This window comes from Cyrtonyx montezumae, unplaced genomic scaffold (genome assembly GCF_038088225.1).
Source record: "Cyrtonyx montezumae isolate F1298 unplaced genomic scaffold, pur_monq_1.0 scaffold_3, whole genome shotgun sequence".
Taxonomy (NCBI): domain Eukaryota; kingdom Metazoa; phylum Chordata; class Aves; order Galliformes; family Odontophoridae; genus Cyrtonyx; species Cyrtonyx montezumae.
The window spans coordinates 84,674,236-84,698,130 of NW_027072034.1; the positions used below are offsets into that span (position 1 = coordinate 84,674,236).

The following is a 23,895-nucleotide window of genomic DNA, read 5'->3' on the forward strand; positions in this document are numbered from 1 at the left end:
ATAGCTTCCTACCCTATCCCCCCATGCAGGTGATCAGTGTCCCTTCCTCTCTCAAGCCTGTACTTGTAACAGAAGTCACTAGGATCAGTTACTCTTTAGCCAGAATCAACATATATAGGAATGTCTGTAATACACTTAGAGGTGCAAGTGATTTTCAAACTGGGACTATTGCTTCTGTTGCTTGCTCATAGATGTAAAAGGTTTCTTCCCAAAGAGGCCAAGGAAGAGGGAAAAACAAGATTTACTCTTGTTTTTCAGTCTGAACATGGAGAAAGGCTGATATCAGCCCACTGAATAGCAGAGCCATCTAAATTAATTTCACATGGAGTGCCTGGTCTCAGCAGTTAGATGCTAATCCTTTGCAGCACTGCAGCCACATAAGTGCTCACGGATAGACAAGAGAGAAGGTCTAATTCAGGACAAAGATGAGGCAACAGAGGCATAAACAACAGAAAAAAAGCAAAGTTTTAGGCTACTGCAGTAGAAGCAAAGTTCCCAGAAAGACTCAGCAGCTCTGTTTTCATTCTAAAAAAAGCAGTATGAGGGAAAAGAACAACTCAATTTTAAACATACTTGTACAAACCTGACATTTTTACTTTGCCTACAACTTTTTGCCACCTTCTATTCCCAACAGCAGCTGCTTAAGAAAAAAGCACAAAACACAACAGGAATAAGAGAAACAGTTGCCAATGCTATACCTTTCACCACCTTGGTAATTGCTTTGAAGTTCAGTTTGGCCAATGTCAACAAGTAATCAGAGCCTTTGATTGAATCACCTGCCCCTAGTGAGGCATCAGCTTGACAGAACCTGGCCCCCAAGGACACAGCATAAGCAAGGGAATGTGTGATGCTTTCAGAAGAGGCATAGCTAATAGCAAACAAGCACCTAAGTACTGTGTATGAGTTTCAGTGACAGGAACTGTGTCAGTCTAATGTCAGCATCACAGGGAGTTATAGCAGCAGTAACAATACTCACATAATTATACTAATATGTTTCCCTATGGTGACTCCCTATGTGAGCCTACAGATGGTGTGAAATAGTCTAAGCAAGGCATACAGCTTTCATGGGGAGTTTTAATTCTGCAGTGGGTAGGGTTGTTACAAGAGTTAAGACACATGCAGAGTGTGATCCTGGGCCTCTAGAAGATGAGCACATTGTATCCACCCTTAATTACAGTATGTCAGTGTTTATCTCAGCCTAAAACAAATACAGTTTGGTTGGCTTAATGCTAATTTTTTAATGTTAGGACTATTTTAATTATAATGAATATCCTGAGCTCTTCAATGATTTGATTTCCCCTAACCCCCCCCCCCAACCTCCATAGCATGTTACTTCTAATAGGCTCCAGTCAAAATACAAGTGGTAAATAGCCACAATTGCAGATGCAGATCCACTGGAAGAAAGCGGGATCTTTGCAGCACAATGCTGGTCTGTCCTGCCACTCAGATATCTAAGACTTGCCTTAAAAAAAAAAAAAAAAAAAATTAAAGCAAGGTCTTTCAAGGGAAAAATATACACAATAAGATGCACAGTGCCAAGATCTCCTTTTTCACTTTGCAAATGCTCCAGAGACAGTTTAGCACTTCACTGAGCCAAGTAATTTCTTAAAATGACTGGGCTCAGGTCTGAAAAACGTGCAGACAGAGTCCTAAGAAAAAGTGTTCAGGTCTTATGACTCTGAGCCATCTGTGAGCTAAAGGCATTGGGGCTGTCTCAACTGATGAAGTTGAGAGCTCTGTTTTTGCAATACACTTTGAATCACCTTTAATATGCCTATTAAGTGGGCACTAGCTATAGTGGAAATGCCCTGGTGGAAATGCCATGGGTGTGAAAAACAGCAGATGGTTAATGGGGGTGGAAAGCTATACAAATCGTTAGAGACGCATGGAAAATTCACTGCTGGCTATAAACCAGTCAGTAGACAAGGGCAGCTGTGAACAGCTAGGTGAAAGGAGGAGGTTAGCAACATGTGGTAGCTGCTCCAGATTGACTGCTATTTTCCTCTCTCAAAAAAAAAACCCAAAAAACCAAACAACAATACACCAGAGACATGCTGAAAGAAGCACTTATAATCCAAGCATTAACACCAAGGTGGTTTTCCACTGTGCTACTGTTTCCAGCCTTCAACAGCACCTTAGATTCTGATAATGGAATGACACAAAGATCCCAGGGATCACTTAAAAAGCAACATTAAGTTGTATGTGCATGACTGTTTAAACCCAGCCAAGTTTTCACTGTAACTGACATACCAATGTACTGAGGGTATGTGGAGCATTAACACATCAAGCCAAAAGGAGGCCAAGGCAGGAGAGAAAGGAAACTCAGCATGGTCCATCTTCCACTGCACTCCTAAAACAAGAAAGCCAAAACCCTCAAATTGCAAGCAAGTTGTGACAATTAAATTATCAAAATCAAGGGAGGATTATTTTCCTATTTATCCCAACAATCTACAGTGCTTTGGGAAAAAGAAGTTTTCAGACTAACCACCTTGTAAGACCTCACGTTGACATTTTGTACTCAGTACTTTTGTGACGGTCTTCCTACTATAGATTCCATCACCCCTGTTATTTTTTTAAGGGAGCCTTCTCCCTTTTCTTTCAGTGCTCTGTTGGAAGTTGAAAGGATGTCAAAAAACATCCAATTCCATAAACATAACTGCTGCACTCTTGGATACTGTACCTGTCAAAATCATTAGATGTCATACAGTATCATGTGTAAGTCAGCGTATCTAGAAAGGACACTGGTATCTCTAAGAAACAACTTGGGCTAGGGTTGGCGTTGGAGTAATCATTTCCCTTCTCCACCACTTCAGAAAGATCGTGTTAATTTATCATAGAAACACATCTGGCATTTAAAAGCAGACACAAAGAACTCTAGAAGAATATAAAGGAAGCGTAAATGCTTTTCAACTTTATTCTTTCTGGGAGGGTAGTGGCATCCTGACAAGTCACATCGTTCACTGAAGATGGACTGAGACTGTATCAGGCTTCTAGCTCATTCAGCATTTATGGTACTAAGTGTTGCAGTAATCTTTGCTTGGCTGTAGGGTTCTGTTCAGCCTGCAAACACTGTATTCCCAATTTCAGGTACTTCTGCTGCATCAAAACCAAAGTAATCAGCACTAACCAAAAGGGGAAGTAACCAGATGTGAAGCATAGAGACCATACGATGAGCAACATGTCAGGCTGGTACTGCACAACAGTTGTACAAACCAGTCAAAAACAGGTATTACAAATGGATGTGGAAAATTATAATAGTTACAAACACAATCAAGTACTTTGCATGGATCTCCCTAAAAAGGGGAAGTCTGTTCAGGAATAAATGCAACAGCTTCAAAAAAGAAGAAAATAAAATACTGATCCCAAAAAAATCAACTTTTCCATTGGATAAATATATCTGAAATAGTCGTACAGTTCACAGTGGCATAAAGTGTTCTGATTGCTTGAGTGCTTGAAAATATCTCCTCAGTAAAAAAATACCAGAGCTGGGGGAGGAAAACCCTCTCTCTGAATTCTGTGGACGAATGCACAGGTTTTGGCAGACATCAGGTCATTGGATCCATGAGAAACCAACAGCATTACAGGACTGCAGATCACAAGTCAGGGGATGGAGGATAAGAGGAATAATAAGGCCCATTTTCCTGAAATGAGAATAGAATGAAGAGTTGAACAAAAACCTTCTCCAATACACCTCAATACAATGTACACTAATACAGGGACAGAAAAAAACAGCTACTCCTGACTGCTTCTTCCATGAGTACAGTGACCACAATTCACCCAGGACAGAACTGTGTTGGTGATCAGGCAAAAACAAGCCTTGCTTTTGCCTTTATTTAAAAAAAAAAAACAACAAACACAACAACAAAACCAAAACAGGTTAAAATTCAGCCACAACTGTGATGCAAGGAAGCCAGAAATGCTAGGAGAGCCAGTCATTCATTTCAAATTGCCTATGCAGCAATATGTGGCTGCTTCTTTGTAGTTTGAGCACCACCTCTTTGCATTGATTTGGGCAGTGCAAGCCATATTAATTCCACCATTTGGGTGGAGACCTGGAGCAGAGAAGAAAGGAGGAAGAACCAATGCAAGCCTCCCTGCTACATTTCCATTTTTCCCTGCTGCTTCCCCACTCACCCCTGCCGTGTGCTTGATACATGGCACAGGAAAGAAAAAAAGTTTTATTTTTATTTTTTTAAACATAGTAGGTATAAAGCATATAACTTGCCATACACGTACTGTATTTTGTAGATAGGCTCTTAGCATGTCAAGCTACAGTTCTTGGCTGAAGAAATGTAGTTTCTCTTACACACAGGAGGCTGCAACTGTTGGGGAAGACATCTGCTTCTCAGTCAAGCCCACTCCTTGGATTACATACAAAATACAGAACAACTAAACACACCAGGAACTCCTTTCCTCATTCTTCAGATGTGTAAATCAAGCCCTCTAAAGCTCTTCCTGAGCAGAATGAGAGATACTGAGATGATAATGAGATATGATATATAATGATAATGAGAGATGTAAGTACACTTGGGAACACAGACAGGTATTTGCCACGTGAAATCACTTACCCTGGCATCATACTCAAGAACAAAAGGAGGGAGATCAATCTGTTCTGGAGGTATGGCTGTGAATAACTGCTGAAGGCTTTCCACATAGTGGATCTTGTCCTTTAGCCCTGAGACAGTAAAGGTAGTGAAAAACCATGTTGAGACCTGAAGATAAACCCCAAACAAAAACTAATTAAGATGGTGCTGTTTCAAAACCTTACCAGTCAACATAATATTCGAAAATAGGCTTGAGTTAAACTTGAGACATTTATATAATTGAAATAATGTCAGATACTACACACTATTATCTGCTAGAAAGCCTTAGAGCTTTAAAACTAGTGCTGTCCAACTCCATGCTAGCTCCTCCCCAGCTTCCAGTTTAAAGTTCCCTATTTTCTACTGTAGAAAACCACAGGGTAAAACCACAGGGTTAAGTACCAAGACTTTCTTTCTTCCAGAAAACAGCAAAACACATAAAACGTACCACCTGTCTCTTAGTTGGGTCATACCCTAAAGAAAAACTTATTACAATAGTAAAGTTTTATTACAAGGATAAGAATCTCATGTGGAAAAAGCTGCAAGTAGTCTACAACAACCTTTGTATATATTTCTGATCCAGAAATGACTTTTATGACCATTACAGAAAACAAGACAAAAACTGCTCATAATGAAAATGAGGATTATGAATATTATTTAAGTGTTTCAGTTTTAAAGCATTCTGAATTCACAACCAAGTTACTAAACTTACGTAAACAACTTCTCAGGGTAAGGTTGTTCAATATCCACCTACTAATGCTTCACTCATAACACACCCAACTCTAAAAAGCTTTGTTTGGACAAATGGAGAGGTGAGAGAATTCACACACAAACACCAAACAAAGACACCCCAGAGAGCCCTTTATTTGCATACAGACAGCTAGAGCATGAACAAGCAGAATTACATTCATGTACAAGAATAAAGCATATGGTATTTCAAGGGTAACATGTCACTCAGCAACGTTTGTGATAACCTAAAAACCAAACACACAAAACACCCCAAAAAAACCCAACTGGAAATCCATCTAATGCATTTTGCCTTCATTAACGAAGGCAAGACTTCTCTCTACAGAAGTCAGGAACACTTCTAGTTAGATGAAGAGACATTTGTTACTATTGCCAGCTGTATAGTAAAAATTGTTACTTTCCCAAGCCACTACAAGAGTATGGACTGGACTTCCTCACAGATCACAAAAATGCTCACATCAAAGCATAAGCAAAAGGCAGAATTAACCTACAAAAACTGTGTAGGGACATATCCTGCTTCTACTACTTCATGTTCTTGAGTAACTGCTAAACCCTGCATACTGAAAACCTCATGTTCTAGATAGGCAGTCAGCCTTGGAATATATGTAATTTAAAACAACTTCATATCTAGAAACCAAAGAATCTTACTTGGCACCGTAAAGTACATTCAGAACAATGACGGTTTTCTAGGGACACGTGAATTTCCAAGATTCTCATCTCTTTTGGCACAGAAATAAACAACGCAACTGTAAAAGACAGCAGCCACCCATTGTGCCAGGATTCAATACAGGTTTTTAGCAGCCACCATCTCCACCAAGATTTTCTGCTACATATCCTACATCATATTTCATAAGCTGGCTGTCTCTGCAACTGCCTTTCAGTTAAAGAAAAGGCTTGGCAGGATGACACTGACACATCCTCTTTATCTCCAGCTGTGCTGCTAGAATTGGGTACAAACCAATTAAATTTCCAGCAAGTTAGAGTTCTGTCTATCTCATCCTCACTGCTTTCTGCCAACTATCTGCTTATCCTGTAGATCTGCCGAGTTTGCTTGCTATTCTCAAAGGGACAAAGAAAACAGCAATGGGCTGGTGAACACAACTTCCCATCCTCCAATACAAAACATTTTCCAATCAAATAGAACTGCACAGAAGAGAGGAGGGGGATAAACTGCTGCTGAGAATCTGGAACACTAGTATTGCCTAGCTTCAGCTTTTCTACTCAGTTTTGTGACCATACTAATGCTGTTTGTCTGCTCCATCATTTTCTGAAGCATCAGAGCTGAAAGCTCTAATTCTATCACTTCAGATTTGTACAGGGGGAAACAAATAATAATCCTGACAGAAAATGGAAAATACACTGCTGGGAGGCAGCGGTCTTATCTACATAAAAAACAAGAAGCTCCAGGTCTCACAGTGTGCCAGCTGCACGAGCAAAGAAAGAATCTCCAGAAATTCAGCAGTTAAGGAATTCCTGCTGAACATGTAGAAACATTTTTTTTTCAAGGCATATAGTTTTATCACATTTTATCAGTGTTAACCAGAAAGTAGAACAAATACATCTGATGAGAACATGGAGAATCATATTTCTAATCTTTTAATAGGACAAAAAGTTTAGGAAGGGCTGCTGTCTGACAGTTCATCTGAAATAAGTCACATTGATACAAAGTACAGAAGAAAGAGAGCGCCATCTTCTGTTGCCCCACATAGGTCATAGCAAAATCTTACAGTTTGACCAGCTTTTCATCTCCTAAAGACTGACAGGATTTTTCAGTACTCCATATGACAAAAGCATTATTCCCACCTTCCTTTGCTACTCTACACTCTGTAATCCTGATTAATCTCATTGCTGCTTGACAGGTTTCTCTCTTAAGGATATACACAGCAAAACAGGACAAAGACAAATGCATTGCATTGGAGGCTGGAAGACTACAGTTAAATCAAAGATAGTAGAGATGAAGTTCAAATTCTGTTCATGGAGCCAAAAGATACTGCCTAACTTTGAAAGTCTCTATATAACTTCATGCTCCTCATGCTAGTTTTACATGCTACTCTGCCAATATCCCAAATACTTTTTTCTTTTCTACTATATACCTCACCTTTGAACGAAATGTTGGGTGGACAAAATATAATGCCTTCAAGTTCCTCTTGTACCTGGTTTAAAGAAAGAAAAAAGCTCTTTAAAAGTGACTTTTAATTATGTTCACCAAGACAACAACTGTCAAAACACAGATAGTTTTGACTAAGTATCTGTGGTGTAACTTTAAAAAGCTCGATCATGTATAAGCAAGGGCACATACCAGCAATAAATGCAAAGAGAAAAAATGGCAGAATTATTTTTCATTATCATAGCCTGTCATCTATTACTTGGACAGTGAAAGTTATGGACAACTTATGATGACCAATGCTACTCAATCCCCTTTCTTCACAACTAGAAAAATACTTCTAACAACGCTAGGCTTCAGAAGCTCCACTTCTGGACAGATATTAAACCCCATACATTTATTTCTGTAACAGCTACAGACAGGAGATGCCAGAGGACAGCACCTCCTGATTTCAAACGCAGTTCTGAGCTGAAAAGTTAAAATATTCCTTCTTCTTGCCTTTGCTACTTAGGTCCTAGTCCCAAAACAGCAACTTAATGGGTAAACAGACAAAAGGAATGGCAAACATTTGCTCAGCACAGAGGGATTATTCTTATATTGACACTCACTTGGCATCAACAACGTCATAGAGTTTCTTCAAGAAATTAGAATCTAGTTGATTGTAATCATTTGTGAGCGTATGGAAATACACTAGGACATATTCCTTAACTGCAATATGATCCATAACGTGGATGAAATACAGAAGAGCCTGAGATGGGAAAAAAAAGATGGCATTTATTTCTTTGCAAATAACTGCTTCACAGTTGCATTATATTTTGATATGCTGCTTTTAATTCATTCGCAGATGAGGAATTATGAAACTGGGTGGCATTCTGTTTGATTTTCAAAAGCAAGGTGAATATTCTAAGTCTTTCACTTGACTGCAGTCATTCGGATGTCTCTTTTTTTGTCTATCTGACTTCACAGGCAGGAATTCTTGATGTTTCCATTAAAAACTATTCTGACTTGACACGTTTAACTTTCTGTATTTTCCAGTTACAGAAGCAGAGTGAGTCTCTTGGAGAATAAAATTGAGTCCATGTAAGGCATGTTTCTCCAAACACACTCCAGTTTTTCCTCCAGAAAAGCCATCCCAAAATACACAAAATTATACAACAGAATAAGTTTTGATCTGTTTTGGTAAATATTTTTTATAGCTACCCTCTTTTCGGGGCAAGCACTGATCTATACTCCCTCTGGAGAACAGTGATAGAACCCTAGGGAATGACATGAACCTGCAACGGGGGAGGTTCCAGCGGAATATCAGGAAAAGGTTCTTCACTGAGAGAGTAGTCAAACACAGGAACAGACTCCTGAAGGAAGTAAGGTGGTCATGGCACTGAGCTTGCCAGAGTTCAAGAAGCCTCTGGGCAACACTCTCAGATGTGAGGTCTGATTTTTGGGTAGTCCCGTGTGAAGCCAAGAGTTGGACTTGATCCTTTTGGGTCCCTTCTAACCTGGGTCTTTCTATAATTCTTTTAAGCAGTCTACAGATAAAACTTCTAGCATTAACTCCAAGTTACTCTTATAATTTGACTCTCACATCCTCAACATTCACATTCAACCTTCACAGCTCTAGTTTTACAGTGTCTTACTTTTTCCATGTCTATTAATGTTACAGGGATATTTCTTCCAACAACTACCATCACTGTGCGACCGCAGTTATCCACACCTACAAGAAAAAAAAAACAATACGATGGAAAATCTCCCTGTCATGTCAGCTTCCTGAGTTGGCCCTTTTTTAAACCAGGAAAAGACAACTCAGAATTTTCACAATGCATCTGGTTTCTATCTCAGAAATCAGAGGAAGTATGCTAGAGTTACTTCTTGCTGTGATAGTAGCTACTCTGGTCCAGAAAGGGTAGTTGCATCATATCAAGTAATATAATTTTACATCAATTATGCACACCACGTTTACCTAATTCAAGAAATAACAGCCCTCAACATGCATTGTCTAAGCCAAAATACTTAAAAATTACAACAACAAAGCAGAAGGTATCACACAGCCTTTGAATTTATACGAAGATGATGGTAAACATCTGAACTTTTCAGGAGGCCAAAGTGCTGGGTAGACTTTCCCTGCAGAGCTACTGGCTACATAACAGATATGATTTTAAAAGCTTGACTACTTGCTTCTTTCTGTCATGATACAAAAGCAAGTTTTACCTCAAAATGTGACACTACCTAAAGAAAAAGAATGAAAAGGGACTCCCTCCCATGCTGCAAGGACCTAGCAGTAATACCTTCCACCAAACTCACTAGGATGTTGATTCTCTCCCTAATTTCCATATCTACCAAACTCAAGGTTGCAAGATATACTTCTCAGGATACTACATCACTAGTGCTATGAGGAAGATAAAGGAAAGAGCAACTCAAATCCAAACTGAAGGAAAAGAAACAAGACACTTTCTTCAGGAAAACTACATCAAAAGCTGCTTTGGTTACTGCTTATTCTCTGCACTAATCACTTGAAAGCAACATTCATTTCTTTGCAAGAAAAGAGTAGAGGTTATTCAGACCAAACAATGAATTACCTCACATAGACCATCTTATACATTGGCTTAATCTAACAGTGCTTAATCTAGTGGAACTAATTACATCAAAAACTGCTAGGCAAGAAAGCTCTTCTGCATCAGAAAGCGTAACTTCAACTCTCTAACTGTTGCTAAACTAGCCACAGATTATTCCATTTTTTTTTGTTTGAATTCCCATTCCCACTGAGTTTATTCTTTCTTTCAGAACATTACTGGTTACATTCTCCAGATAAATTTAGAACATGCAAGTATCCTCAGACTGTTAAAGAAAAGCTTTTGGGGAGTTTACCATACCATCTTCTAAAGACAATCAAGAGGGAACACCTGCTTCACTACAGAGGTGCTGACTTAGCTTGACGGTATGATATGCTGTACACGAATAGAAAACACACCATTTTGTATTTTTATTCTGAGGCAATATGTATCAGTACCCTGAACTTACCTGTCTGGTACAAGGCTTTAAGGGAAGCAATATCAGAGAGGTCTTCAGCTCTTGCTTGACACAGCCAACGATTGTAACTAGAAAAATACAAACATCTGGTCAGATCTAGTACCTCTTTGCCAATTAAAAGGCTAAAAGTAGTATATGGAGGGAAGTATAAAACAAATGCCATGAGTGATCTTTCTCTGATGTGTATTTCTAACCAACAGAGCTTCTTCCAAATTGTTAAAGAAGTGCTGGGGAGGAAAAAAGTGCTCACTGACTCATCTAATGAGTTGTACTGGGGCACTGAATATACAACATCTAGTAGCTACCGCTGACATTGCATGTGGGCTGAAAACATTTCAAATTTTTCCACTGAAACACCTCAGTGCCAGCATTTCAAAAATCAGAAACATTCTTAAAAAAAAAGTCTAGAAGTTGAACCTAAGTATCTAGTAACCAGAGTCACATATGGGTATTACCATTGTCAAATGATGAACAATTTGACTAGGCATAGCAAACATTTCTCAAGAGTCTCCAGTACTGAAATGACTTCTTGGAAAGTGGTCAGGTACGTTAAGGTTAATGGCAGAAGAGAAACAAAAAACAAGATGAGGAAAAAAAGCTGCAGTAGCCATTTACTACTTTGAGACAAAGAGGTAAACTACTGCTCATAGCCCAGAACCTCAGAAGCAAGCAGGCAATACTAAAGCCAGTAGCCTCACCACATAGAGTAGTGACAGAACAGTGACACCATGTGGCAAAAAGGACAAGCCAGCTGTTCCCATGCACCGGGCATGCCAGTGGATTCAATGGCTTTCCTTTCGCTACCTAGTCTCTTCAGGACAAAGAAACTGCTACCAACACAGGGTGAAACCAGACTTAACAGGTAATGAAATCAACATGAAAGTTGGTCCTCTGAACAACTAGCTAACCCAGAACATTCATGCAGACAAGGAAATTCTCACTTCCTCTGGTGCTGTTTTTGCAGTGCTGCCTCTGACAGCTGTCCCTGAAGGATGAGGCGTCTCTGTTTATCAACATCTCCCTCCATGCGGGCAAAAGCATGGGAACCAATGAAAGACAAATCTGCCTCCAGCCCCTCTTCATCTGAAGCATCTGCAGTAGAAACAAAGGTAGCATAAAAAGTTCAAGCTGTGTATGAAACAGCAGTGCTACTCCTGAATTGCTCTCAGTGAGCCAACCCATTCATCATGATACATGAAGACAACAATGTACCATGATTATACCACACACTTGAGAACTACAGACTTTAAAATTAAGATGTTGGCTTGTCTGTAAAATAACTTTGCAGGTCCTAGTTATCCCCTTGTATCAAATGGATACCATGGATGACAGTTAACTCTCTCAGGAGGACTCCAAAAATAAGGTCTGGAGAGAGAAATTAAAAGTTTACAATTGCCTTAGTTGTCAAAAAATGAGAAGTTAACATGCAGAGGGACACGTGCTGAACTTCTATTCAGTTTAGAAGCTGTACTGCAGAAAAGGCTTACTTCTTCCTTTGTATTGACACTGCTGTAACAGAGGCTGTAGACAAATTAATAACCTGAGTTTGGTTATCTGCTACTTGACTGTGAGATGAAGCACAAGGACAGCACAGGCTCACTTACTACTAACAGGAAGACAATTCTCCATTGAGCTTAACATCCTAAAGGAAAACTGTCTCTCTGGGCAATTTGGAATAAAAACTGAGGTTCAAAGCTCTAGTGTGACATGCTATACTAACAATGGGAAAAGAGCACAAGTTTCCATTACACACATTTGCCCTCATATATGCAACACCAAAAATTTTGTTAGCCAGTGGTTGAATATCTCACAGCAATCACCCAAAGAAGCAAACATCACTAGCCAGAGGTTTAGGTAGAAGAGGGGGAAAGAAAAATAAACAAGAAACTGTAGTCTGAACAGGAGTAGCTACATAAAGTATTGGAACAGGAAAATTAAGTTACTGGTAGCCTTAATGCTACCAGCCATGCAAAAGCAGAAATCTTTGAAACTTAATCCAAATCCTCTGCTTTTCGTGGCATAAGGCCTTGCTTGAAGTGCAAACCTTTCACAAGCCTACTTAATGGGGAAGGCAGAATGTATGGCTTTATAGCCAAAATAAGACAAAAAAACCCAGCTTTTCCATATCCTCCAGCCACACTCCATACATAGCAAAGCAGAAAGTGGAAGTTGCTGCTGTGGAACACACAAGGCAGCTTGACAATTCTCTTCATTACAACTTCTCACACTACCTCACTGAAGACAGCCCTTCGCTTGCTATGTGCTTTTTCTTTTTTTCCTGACTTTCACACTGAGATCCTTAATCTAAAATTCAGTTAAAAAACTCACCATCTGGAATGCCCGGCTTTTCAGTAATCCTGATCTGCCGCTCTGGTACTACAGGCTCCCCTTCTGCATTACCAATATCTGCAGGGAGGTAAGGCAAGGATTGTATTTCTTCTTCCAAAGATCTTGGAAAATACAGAGGCATCAACTTCTGGTAAGTGGCCTACAAATAAGAAAAATGCTTGAAGGTCCACCACGCATCCTTGCTCTTCAGATGTGTAACACCTGCTCTTGTAGCAGAGATCTTCCTTAAGGTCTGGAGGCAAAGCACTCCTTCCCTGGATGGCTTATTTTGGGCTGCTACTTGGCAATAGAAGCAGAAAGCCTTTATCTAGGTGTTTTTTTGTGTTCTTTTTTTGACACACTGGCAAGTGACCCTGAGAAGATCCCGCTTTGAAGTCATGAGCTCAAGTAGAAAGTATTTACATGGATGACAGACTTCAGCAAAGGACACTTAGATTAGAATGGCTCACTACACCTCCCTATTAAATTATTTATTTCCCTCACCCATAAGAAACATAGTATGAACAGCGTTGGTATTCTCCACAGCAACAACCACTAGCAAGTTTGATATAGACTGAGAAAATAGCATTCTAACTGTTAGAAACTGTCTGAAAACAAGTCACTAAATGCCAAGCCTGTTATTTCAACAGGCCAGCAAGTAACATTTAAGGCATTTGTATGCGAGTTATACTGGAAATCAGGGCAATCTTCTAAAAGCACAACACAAAAAACACTGTATAAAGAGCAAGCCTTGCACAATAAATCTGTCTTCTAGCTGGTGAAACACATTCAGCATAAGTGTATGCTATAAACTCTAATACTGACTCCTGTTCATAGCTCAGGAACAGGCAAACCAGAAATGGAAAGACTCTAAACATGGTGACTTCTAGAAATTTAAGCAGTACTGGAAAAGGTGCTATGCTGGTAGGAAACAGACTTCTGGTTGCACAGCATCCTTCCAAGTGAGATAAGATGATTTCTAGGGGGAGTCCAAATCCAACTTATAGTGTGGGAGTTAAGACTGCTGCGGAGAAGATCATAGATGCCTACAAATTCTGATGGAATTAATGTCAAGAAAATACCTCTTCAAGCTCAGAGACTGCAAACACAACCTTCTCCAGACTCTCCCCATGAATCTCCAGGAACCTTCTAACTGTGCCTGCAAGGAAGAAAAAGAAATGTAGTTAGAAGAACAGGAGAAGAAATTTACATGCCTGACCACAAGCAAGGGAATCAGTGGAATGCAGAACAGAGAGAGACATCTCCCCTTTTATACAAAGTAGCTCCACAGGCAGCACATGAGCATGGAATAAGTAGTGGTTTAACAAGAAATGGGTTGTTGGTAATACCACAAGTTTCATCCTCATTCTCTCCTGCTTCTCACTCTAGAGATGGATAAGAAAATGAAGAGTCTCTCTGTTGTTTTAGCTTACTAGGTACACCTCAATTTGAGGAACATGAACCTAGCACCCTGCTAAAAACAAGCCAAATCCTTCCTTTACTGAGTCCTATGCGAGCTGCCAAAACCATTATTCCCAGAACAAATCATGGTTCCCTCAGTTCTCACAGAAAAAACCTGATAGCAAGCCATACAGAAGTTGGTACAAAGCAGAGTCAGACACACAAAAAACTCAAGGGTCAGCTATGCTAGAGCAGCATACAAAAGTTATGAGTGGAACACAGACAGAAGGAGCAGGCCAATAGAAGGCTAAAAGAAAAGTAAGAACTAAGCAAATACATAATATTCTTCTCAAAGAATGGAAAAATGCACTGTCACTGTCAGCCTAGGATTTTTGTTTGCTTCTAGCAACCTTCATTTTTTGATACTGATATACCTGAACACAAACTTGAAAATGTTTATCTGCAATGCTTTTTTTGTAGTAAGTTCCATACAGCAAATGATGTAACTATAAAAAAAAAAAAATTCCTCACTGTTTTCTTCTCAACCTGGTTCATACTGGTATTATTTTATAGCTCCTAGTTCTCAGTTTGAAAGTCAGCAAACAGCTGATTCCTATTCACAAATTTCATTCCACTTGTGAGCTTACAGAAAACTATCATACAATGTTTTAATTTCAGCATATTCCAGACTGAAGACTAAAAGCCTACTTGGCTACTCCTTGCCTTTGCCTATTCTTGCTGACCTTCTCTGAACCTTGAGTTTTTCTTGAATATAACAACTTTAGAGGTGGATAAAACACACATTTCTAGTGTAACTGTCTTCGTTTTGCTCTGTCTTGCTTAGCTTGATTCTTTGAACTCTGTAAGCTGGTATTTTCAGGAAGCCACCACAATCTCATGGTTTTGCTCTCTAGCACTATCTCACTGAGTGAAGGCTGAACCATATACAGATGAGACAGTGGGGCAAGAATGAAGATCCCCTGTATCTACATCAGTTTGCAGAGATGAGAATCTGTTGAATACTATAATTTAGCTTATGTCACCTTCCAACAGACTTACGCAGTGCTATGTGAGTTGCATCCTCCAAGGGGTAGCATCTTTTCAAAGAGTTAATGACACAAAATCCTACAGAGCACATTGCCTGTTCCCTGAAATCCAGAAAGAAAAATAAATGAGCAGAAGCATAATCTAAGGTCAGGTGAGAACAAAGTTTTACCAGTCTAGTAGATAACACCATCATTTATCTCCTGCCTCTGTGTAGCAGCAACACTCCTTAAGGTTTACTCAGAAGGACTTTTAACTGGAAAGATACATACCTACCATCATTAAGTAGAAATGGAGAGAACCGTTAATGATTCCACTCTATTTTCCCTTGTGTTTGTTCTCAGAATTTCTCCTTCTACCTCAGCTACACTATTTCTGCATTTTCTCATATCCTGAATGAGGAAGCTCTTCCCTCAGCCTTCCTGTAATCTTTTCCAAAATAATTTCCCTACTGCACAGGATTGACAATGAGGAAAAGAGAGGGGAAAAACAAACAAACAAGAAAATCAGTGCCCTCTTCTGCTAATTCTCTATTCCCCTGATCTACTTTTATTTTTTGGTCAGTGGTTCAGACTCTGACTGAAATGGCTTACTTGGTTGTACCTATAATTAGGCTATCATTGGCATGGAGTGACATATACGTAAAGAAAAGCAAGAACAGGAAAGTGCCACATTATTAGAAAAGGAAAGCAAAGGTGTTGACAATAGTCTGAGGAGTTTGAACTAGCTCAGAGCTGGTAGACAGCTCTCCATAAACATCAAAAGTTACTCTAGAGAATAGGAAGACTAAAAAGCACTGAGAAATCAGTAAGCAGAATTATCAACATTTCTTCACTACTTATAAGATGCTCCAATCCAGATCTGATGAACAGAATACAGAAAAGAACACAAAAGCAGAAACCATAAAGATGAAAAAACTGTTAGTTACAGGGAAGTAGAAAACATCACACGTGAAAAAGAATTATAAACTCATTTGCAGCAGCTATTGCTTTAGAAATAACTTTACACCCTAACACAGAATTGCAGCTACAGTAAAAAGGCAGACAGGCCAAATATAGGAATCGTTACAGCAGTCAGATCTGCCTGTGGCTACATTCACATGGCTGCACAAAGACAACAAGCTGCTGCCTGACCAAACTCTTAAAGCTTTTTTGCAGCATGGAGCCCAGCACAATTATTTGCTCCTCCTCAGAATGGAGGAATGCTGCACAACTCTAGCTACACTGTTTCAAAACTTGAACCAGCTCAGATGTCTGTGCAGATCGTAGCATCAAGGAGAAAAGGATGTGCCACAGGTGGCTGTTGCTGAACACTTACTTTGCCAGTTGCAGGACATTCCGGTAACAGCTGTACAGGGAACTCTCAGCTGCTGTACGATAACGACTCTTGTATTTGGGTCCAACTGTGTGAATGATGAAGCGTGCAGCCAAATTAAATCCTTTGGTGAGTTTAGCCTCTCCTGTCCTGCATCCTGGAAAAAAAAAACCAAACAAAATAAACTCAAGGACTTGCACCAATGTCATGAAAAGGTCAGAAGTATTCAAGCTCTTGATTTCCTCCAGAACTTTATCTTCCTATATAGCCAAAAATGCTGACTTCTATCTAATACTAAGGATAGTGCTCTCTCTCTCAAAGCAACTGCTTAAACCTACCTAGTCCTGGTGAATGGGTAAGAGCTGTGCTAATTCCTCCCGATTTCCAAAACTACACATATAAAGACAAACTATAAATTGCTGGGAGTGCTGTCTTAATTTGAGTGCTTACTATACTGTATACAGAACACTGATACAAAAACAACCTTCTGAATTTAACTATTTGGATTTGGGAGACTGCTTTAAGAAGCTTTGCAGTCTTTTTACCCAAAATAAAACTATGCTGCTGGCAAATGTACCTGAAAACAGAAAGATTGAGCATACATGTCACCTGCACTCCAAGAACAAGGTTACAATCATTCTGCTAATTTCTTAGTGTCCAGAAGGCACAAGTATGATTCTCAAGGAGAACACACCTTTTCTTGACAGACCAGATGTCTAGCCTGAAGGCAATCAAGTTCAGACAACTCATTTAATTGTTCCATTTCCAGCACCCTCCAGTTACATACTCTGGGACTATTTACTGCATGCTAGCATACACCTTTACCTCACTTTTTGTTGTTGTTGTTTACACTGCTCATTGGCTAGTCTTTGTAAGTTACTGCTATTTAATTCCTGTAGTTTTCTGTCAGGAAATCAGTTTGCCAGAATCCTCAATGACATTAGCAGGCCCTTCTTTATTAACTTCATCAAGATGTTTTGGATAAAAAAAAAATCCAGGGACAACTATAGTGTTTGAAGTCTGTTTTTCCTTTAAGAAAGGCACCTGAAGAATATTCTGCTAACTTTTCCCCCCACCTTCTTCATCTATGTCACTTCACATGAAATCAAGTCTACTGCAGTCCTGAACAGATGAAGTCCTTTCAGTCCTCTTTCCCAGCACTCAAGGAGGAGCATTTCACACCTTTCTTTTGCCCATACAGTTTCACTGAGCCACTTACTTTCAGATTCAGCTGAAAAAGAACCTTTTCACTGGGTTAGCTTCTAACCTGATCTTATAGATTGCTATTGAGAAGTAATGAAATGTGAACAAGTGGCTAGGAAAACCCTTCTGGTAGCTGTAGCTTGGCTCAAGTCAATTATGAAGCTTCATACTGAACAGGAATGCTTAACTTCTCACCCACTCCACTGTATTCATTAGCAATAACGAGTAACAGCATAGGCTGTTTCATAGCACATGTAAAAGCATATCTTATGGCAAGATAAGTTTCAGATTGAGAATGTGACTCAAGACTTAAAGCATGCCTTCTTAACGGCAACAACACATTTCCTCTAACTCAACTCCTTGTAAACTTTTTGATCTTATAAATCACATTATTTCCGTAGAAATCCACTTGTTTCTTTGGGATTAAGAAGGAATAATATAACAGCAGAACGACCATATACTTCAAACTACTGCACATTCTTTGAAATGCTTCAACTCAGGAGACCAACTAGATACCTTCAAGGTGGAAAAATCAGCACATAAAACAAAGCATAAATGGCACTAGATATCAAGCTATTTTCTCCTATGAAGACAAGTTCAGGAAGTTGTGGTAGTTCATCCTAAAAATAAATAAATAAAAAAAAGAAAGTTCCAGGGAAACCTTACAGGAACATTTCAGTACTTAAAGAGGCCTACAAGCAAGATGGAGAGAGACTCTATCAAGGAGTGTAGTGATAGGACAAAGGGTTAACTGGCTTTAAACTCAAAAAAAAAAAAAAAAAAAAGGGAAGATTTAGGTTAGTAGTGAAGGATTTTATCTGAACAAGAGTGATGAGGCACTGGAACAGGCTGCCTAGAGAAGCCATCCCTGGAGGGATTCAAGGCCAGATAGAACTTTGGACAGCCTGGTCTAATGGGAAGAATCCCTGTCCATGGCAGGTGGATGGAAGCAGATCACCTTTAAGGTCCCTTACAACCCAAGATATTTTGTGATTCTGTTCCTTCCCTTTGATCCATTCGAATCACACGAACTCAAAGAGGAACCCAAGATTTGTAATAAAACTCGTTTTAAGTATTTTCTCTTTTGGAAAAGAATGAAGCTAGTTTGAGGTATAGCTCTGAACTCAGTAGGGAAACTAATACATTCAGACAATTATATGAAGAATCAGTCATTTCTAACTATGCTTACATCATACTTAGTACTTCTCAATGCTTTTGACGTAGAGAGCTCTACAAAATTTGTAAAAATAAATTAAGCAGCAAGTATTATTCCTGTTCTAAGATATGGGGTGAGGTGGGCCAGTAAACTTGCACAAGGTCAAGGTTTGTGGCAAAACTGGGAACAAAGCTGAAATCTTATTGTTTACCTGGTGATACTTCAAACATTACAGCAGCCTCTAGTACTTCAGAATGTTGGAGTCCTCCATATAAAGCATGCAGCAGAGAAAAAGCCTCAGTGGATTTGGAAGATTACTGGGATTTGCTATTACAGAAGGTCTTTATTAGACTGCAACAAGCATGTATGGACAGGCAAGCCTATATCAACAGTGGTTCATATGTGAGCCTGAGCCCTTGGCTATAGTATTTCCTTGTTAATTGAAACCACACTGCTCCCAGGAACACAGAAGTTAGCTGAGTCTTAAAAAAAAAAAAAAAAAAAAAAAAAGAAGCACAGTTCTTCAAAAGTCAGCATATCACATGCCTTAAAAATCATGATTTTCCGTTGGCTGTATAAAATATAAAGATACATATATAGAGGGAGCGCATTAGGAATAACTGAGCTGAAAACCACCACTACACTCATTTGTATGGGCTTAGCCTAAAGCCCATGTATCTTCACTTCTCACCAAGAACAATCTCCTATGCAAAGAAAAAAAAAAGGGAAAAGCACAAAAAGGAAGATGAGTTGATGAATAATTAACTAGTTTCTTATCTAACGTTCCTTCTGTTTCTGCTACTGTGAAACTCATATCAACGAGTCCATAAAAGTCAAAGCTGTAACCCAGCTTCTCTTTCTTCCCCTACCACAACACACCAGTACACTGTCAGAAAAGAACCAATTTCTAAAAGGATCCCACCTCAAGACTGAAGGAAAGCTATCACAAATAGAGACATAATTCTGTAGAACACATTAAAGAGGGAAGACACTGTCACCAGAGGGATGGAGGATCTAAACCAAATATTGTTGAGGATGGCAAAAGGAACTTAAAGAACTAAGCCCAATTTTTAGAGAGAACTTACTACAGAGCTGAAAGACCTTGAATTTTAAGGACTCACCGAAACCTCATCCCTCCCATTCCACCTCACAATGAGCTGAAAGAAGCCCAAGATTATTTTAGAAGAGTGAATATACATAGCAGGATCCTAACTACCATCTGCTGTCCTTTAACAGCTGAACAAGCAGAATAGGATACCTATTCTATTGCAGTGTGAGCTACTGAAAATTTGTATTAGAAATGCTATGCCCCTTATATCCGTTTTGTTGCTACACAATAAAGAAATATAGCTGCTGTCCAAGAGAGTAACCAGTACTACCCAGGAATCAGTATGGTCGAAAAATTCAGATCAGAACCACAGTTAGGAGTAATCTTAATTTTAACTGCAAGCTGTATCAGACTGGTATGACCTTGGACAACTATAAACTCTTGCTTCCTCACACAAAACAAAAACAAAACCCAAATACTCATTTTCATCTAATAGGCACTGAGAATAAATTACTTCCTGAAAGATAAGCTGAGAAAGGATACACCATCAGTTTTGGAACCCACTTAACTCCTGCAATGGCAAACAGATTTATTTCTTCCACTCACAAAGTGGGTACACATTGAGCAGGGTAAGAACAAAACCTGAAGCTGCATAGGGCAGGTCCCTACAGTAAAAGCTCATGAGCTAAATGAGCTAACCATTCTAAGTGGCTTCAAATAACAATGGGAATTCTTGAAATACCAACAAAGTACACGCTCAGCAACTTGGACGCCTGTCAAAGGTTTTCAATCATCTACAATCTGAATGACAAAAGTGGAAGAAGTGTATGTGAGTCTATCTTCTCTTTATTTTGCCTTAATAACATTGAGGAAAAAAAAAAGAAAAAGCTGCATCTTTATTTTAGTCCATTCCCAAATACTGATACTTCAAAATATGAAAGGACAGCAGGTTTCAGAAGGAAAGCTGTCTCCTGCTACTTACCCTTGAGCTTCTGAAGTTCATCCTTCAGGTCAGGCCCAGCATGCACAAAAATACTTTCAGATACTGGATTCTTATCGGTGAGAGACTCATTACTGGTATTCACAATGGCTGTGCAGTTCAGTAACGCTACGTCTCCTTTCCTGAGGAAACAGTTTATTGCAGGTTAAATGTCAAGAGTAAGCAGCATATTCTCAAAAAAGCATTTCCTTGCTTGTCTGTGTTATGTTAAAGCATTAGCAGTAACTCATTTCCCATTAAGCATAGTGTATTCTCACACTCACCGTGCAGAATCATCCTTTGTCACTGATGAAGACTGATTGCACAACCCCCTTCATTTCCCTAAAAATTCTTAACCTTAACAGTAACTTAGGGATACATGCAAAAAACACAGTGCTGTAGTTGTGCATAGGATGGTTTAGCTAGCACAACATGAAAAGCAACATGGAATGTAACGGGTTCTAAAATGGGATGTATTCTTTCATATCTTAGAAATGACAGCCCATGTGATATATTATTTCCTAAATATTAACAAATATTGCAACATGCTTCTTTTGTTGATCTGCAGGAACATTATCCAGGGCACCTCACTGCTGCTCTTCCTCAGACCACTGAGCATCTCAAGTAACACTGGAGCTAGTCAAGTCTTCATTGCTTTTGTTCCAAAATTGTGAACACATGATTTGATCATGTTCACTCTGCTGAATGAGAGTCAGACAAGCAGAAAATAAACACTGCAGAGATCCAATCAAGAAGATGGAATAGCAGAACTCTGACCTGCTTTTTGTTACAGAAATAGTAATCACAGATTTCAGAATCAAAGAGCATAAGAAAGGAAATAACGATTCCCAAGCACAAGGAGAGATTCACATGACAGTTCAAATTGCACATGCTTATTTTAGCCAAATCCAAGTCACGCGAGATGTTTAGCTTCTTATTTTTCTTCTTTCTTTGATCAGTTCAGAAAATCCACAAACAGCCTAGTTTCCTGCATGTACGAACCAGGAAAGAGGTTCAGGCTGATCCCTGTATCTGCGCTCTAAATATCCTCCTCTCTTCATACTGATTAACAGTGCTCCTCATCAAGAGAGTAGGTCTGAGTATCTCAGATGCAAGAAAGGAGAAAACGATATAAGTTCACCTCAGCACACCAAGGTGAATGGATTTTGGTAGAAAATCATGGAAATGGGAATAGAGAGAGAATGGAGAGAGGAAGGAAAAAAAAAAGAGCAAAGCAAGCCACATAAAAGAACAGCATAAAAGAAAGAAACACTGATAAAGCCAGCAAATGAAGGAAAATAGTAAGCGAACAAGTATGTATTATTTTAAATAAGAATTATTAGCACCTGACTAGGTTTTGTTATTAAATACCCAGTATGGCAAATAGAAATACTACTCTGGTCTGCTGCATCAAGGAATGCCTACAAACATGTAATTTACAACATACAGTGCAGCAAATATTAGACCTGCAGATTTCCTGCAAACAAAAAAAATATCTTCCTCCCAGATGTGTAATGCTTGATTCAGGAAAGGAGGACTTGAACTACTTTTTCAACAGCAGCAGTTGTTGTATGAAGCACTCTGATCCCGCAGTAAGTGGAGAAACGATGACATACAGCAGAGCCATATGGAACTTACCATAAGATGATTTTTGCATTGAGGTCTTCCCTGTATGGAAAAGGTGACCTAATACTGACTTGAGCTTTTTCAACAGGATTTTGGTGAGAATCCACGTGGGTAGCCTCACAGACATTACTCCAGCCTTGCAGACTGTCAATATCCACAAACTGGGAAGGAGCACCCAAGGGATCCATGGAATGGAAGGAACAACTTCTCTCCTGTTAAGCTGACACACTCCAATTCTCAATGGAGTCTTCCAGGTGCTTAAAGGAAGGAAACCAAACCAGGTCACCAGCTGTTTACAGAAAGGGATTCCCATAGAGCCAGGCCTTTCACAAGGCTGCATTACAACTACAGCTAACAGAAATCCAGAATTATCTCCAACCCAACCTCTCTTCTTTCCTAGTTTTGTCTCTATACAACAAAGGACAAGACAAACGCTTCAGTAAGGCCTAACAAAAACACCTTTATTAACCTGGTCCAACTGACTTGGGATCTCTTATTTTGAAATTGCTGAAAGCAAATTCCCAAGGGTAGGATAGACTATTTATTTGTGTAAAGAAGCAGCAAATTCCCAGCAGGGTGTGTGTGACTATTCCGTCTGAACTGGCATAGGAACGTGCTTAAAAACAAACAGCATGAAAGCTGGGTCCCCACCCCGGTGGAACCACAGATTCAATGAGACCTGAAGCACCATTTAGTTGTCATTACCGCACAATTACATACAAAAACCCGAACGGATTTTAGGGGGGAAAAAAATAAAGATATAAATCTGAACGTCGACCAACGAGCATCCAGTGCTGCAGCACACTGAACCCTGCCGTCGGACCTTTCTTTGGGAGCTCAGCGATAACTGTGGCTGCTTCGAGCCGTGCACTGCGACTAGCGGTACTCAGCACCAGCCGGGCTGCGATACTAGCGAACGGCACCCGCCCCAACGCATCAGCCTGCCGCACAGAAACCTCTTATTCGGCATTTATCCGCCGGTTCATCACCAGCCACGTGTGGCAGTTTCGAAACGGGAACGAGAGAACGCATTCCACCAGGAAGAAACAAAAAAAGGAAGAAAAAACACCCCTGGATGCAGACCCCGCCGCCAACCCCAGCTCAGGCTGCAAGTAACAACAGCAGCACAACCGCGGCGCCCCATCAGCTGTACCCCAACGGCCGACTCACCCGCGGGCCGCACCGCGCCCGCACGGCCTAAGCCCGAGCCTGCAGACCGCTGCCGCTTCGCCGACATCACCCAAAAAGCGGAGCGGGCCTCCCGGCACTTCCGCTTCCGACCCCGCGCCCCGCTCCGATATGATGCACTTCCGGTGCGGCCGTGGGGGGGTGGGGAGC

At 39.9% G+C, this 23,895-nt stretch overlaps 1 protein-coding gene across 5 annotated transcripts; it reads right to left on the reverse strand.

Moving 5' to 3' along the window:
* Positions 1-2,873: 2,873 nt before the first annotated feature.
* GDAP2 (ganglioside induced differentiation associated protein 2) lies at positions 2,874-23,801 on the reverse strand. Of its 5 annotated transcripts, XM_065742152.1 has the most exons (14): positions 23,728-23,801; positions 22,570-22,814; positions 20,935-21,074; positions 16,549-16,702; positions 15,247-15,335; positions 13,869-13,945; positions 12,787-12,946; positions 11,400-11,550; positions 10,450-10,526; positions 9,069-9,145; positions 8,043-8,182; positions 7,429-7,483; positions 4,569-4,712; positions 2,874-3,641 (listed from the first exon to the last, which is right to left on the reverse strand). In XM_065742152.1, exons 2-14 carry the CDS (start codon positions 22,743-22,745, stop codon positions 3,594-3,596), a joined length of 1,488 nt encoding a protein of 495 aa, XP_065598224.1. In that variant the 5' UTR covers positions 22,746-22,814; positions 23,728-23,801; the 3' UTR covers positions 2,874-3,593. The 5 variants fall into 5 exon arrangements, with proteins under 5 accessions (XP_065598224.1, XP_065598226.1, XP_065598228.1 ...); XM_065742154.1 differs by lacking the exon at positions 8,043-8,182 and having other exon boundaries at positions 4,569-4,675; XM_065742156.1 differs by lacking the exon at positions 8,043-8,182.
* Positions 23,802-23,895: the final 94 nt, after the last annotated feature.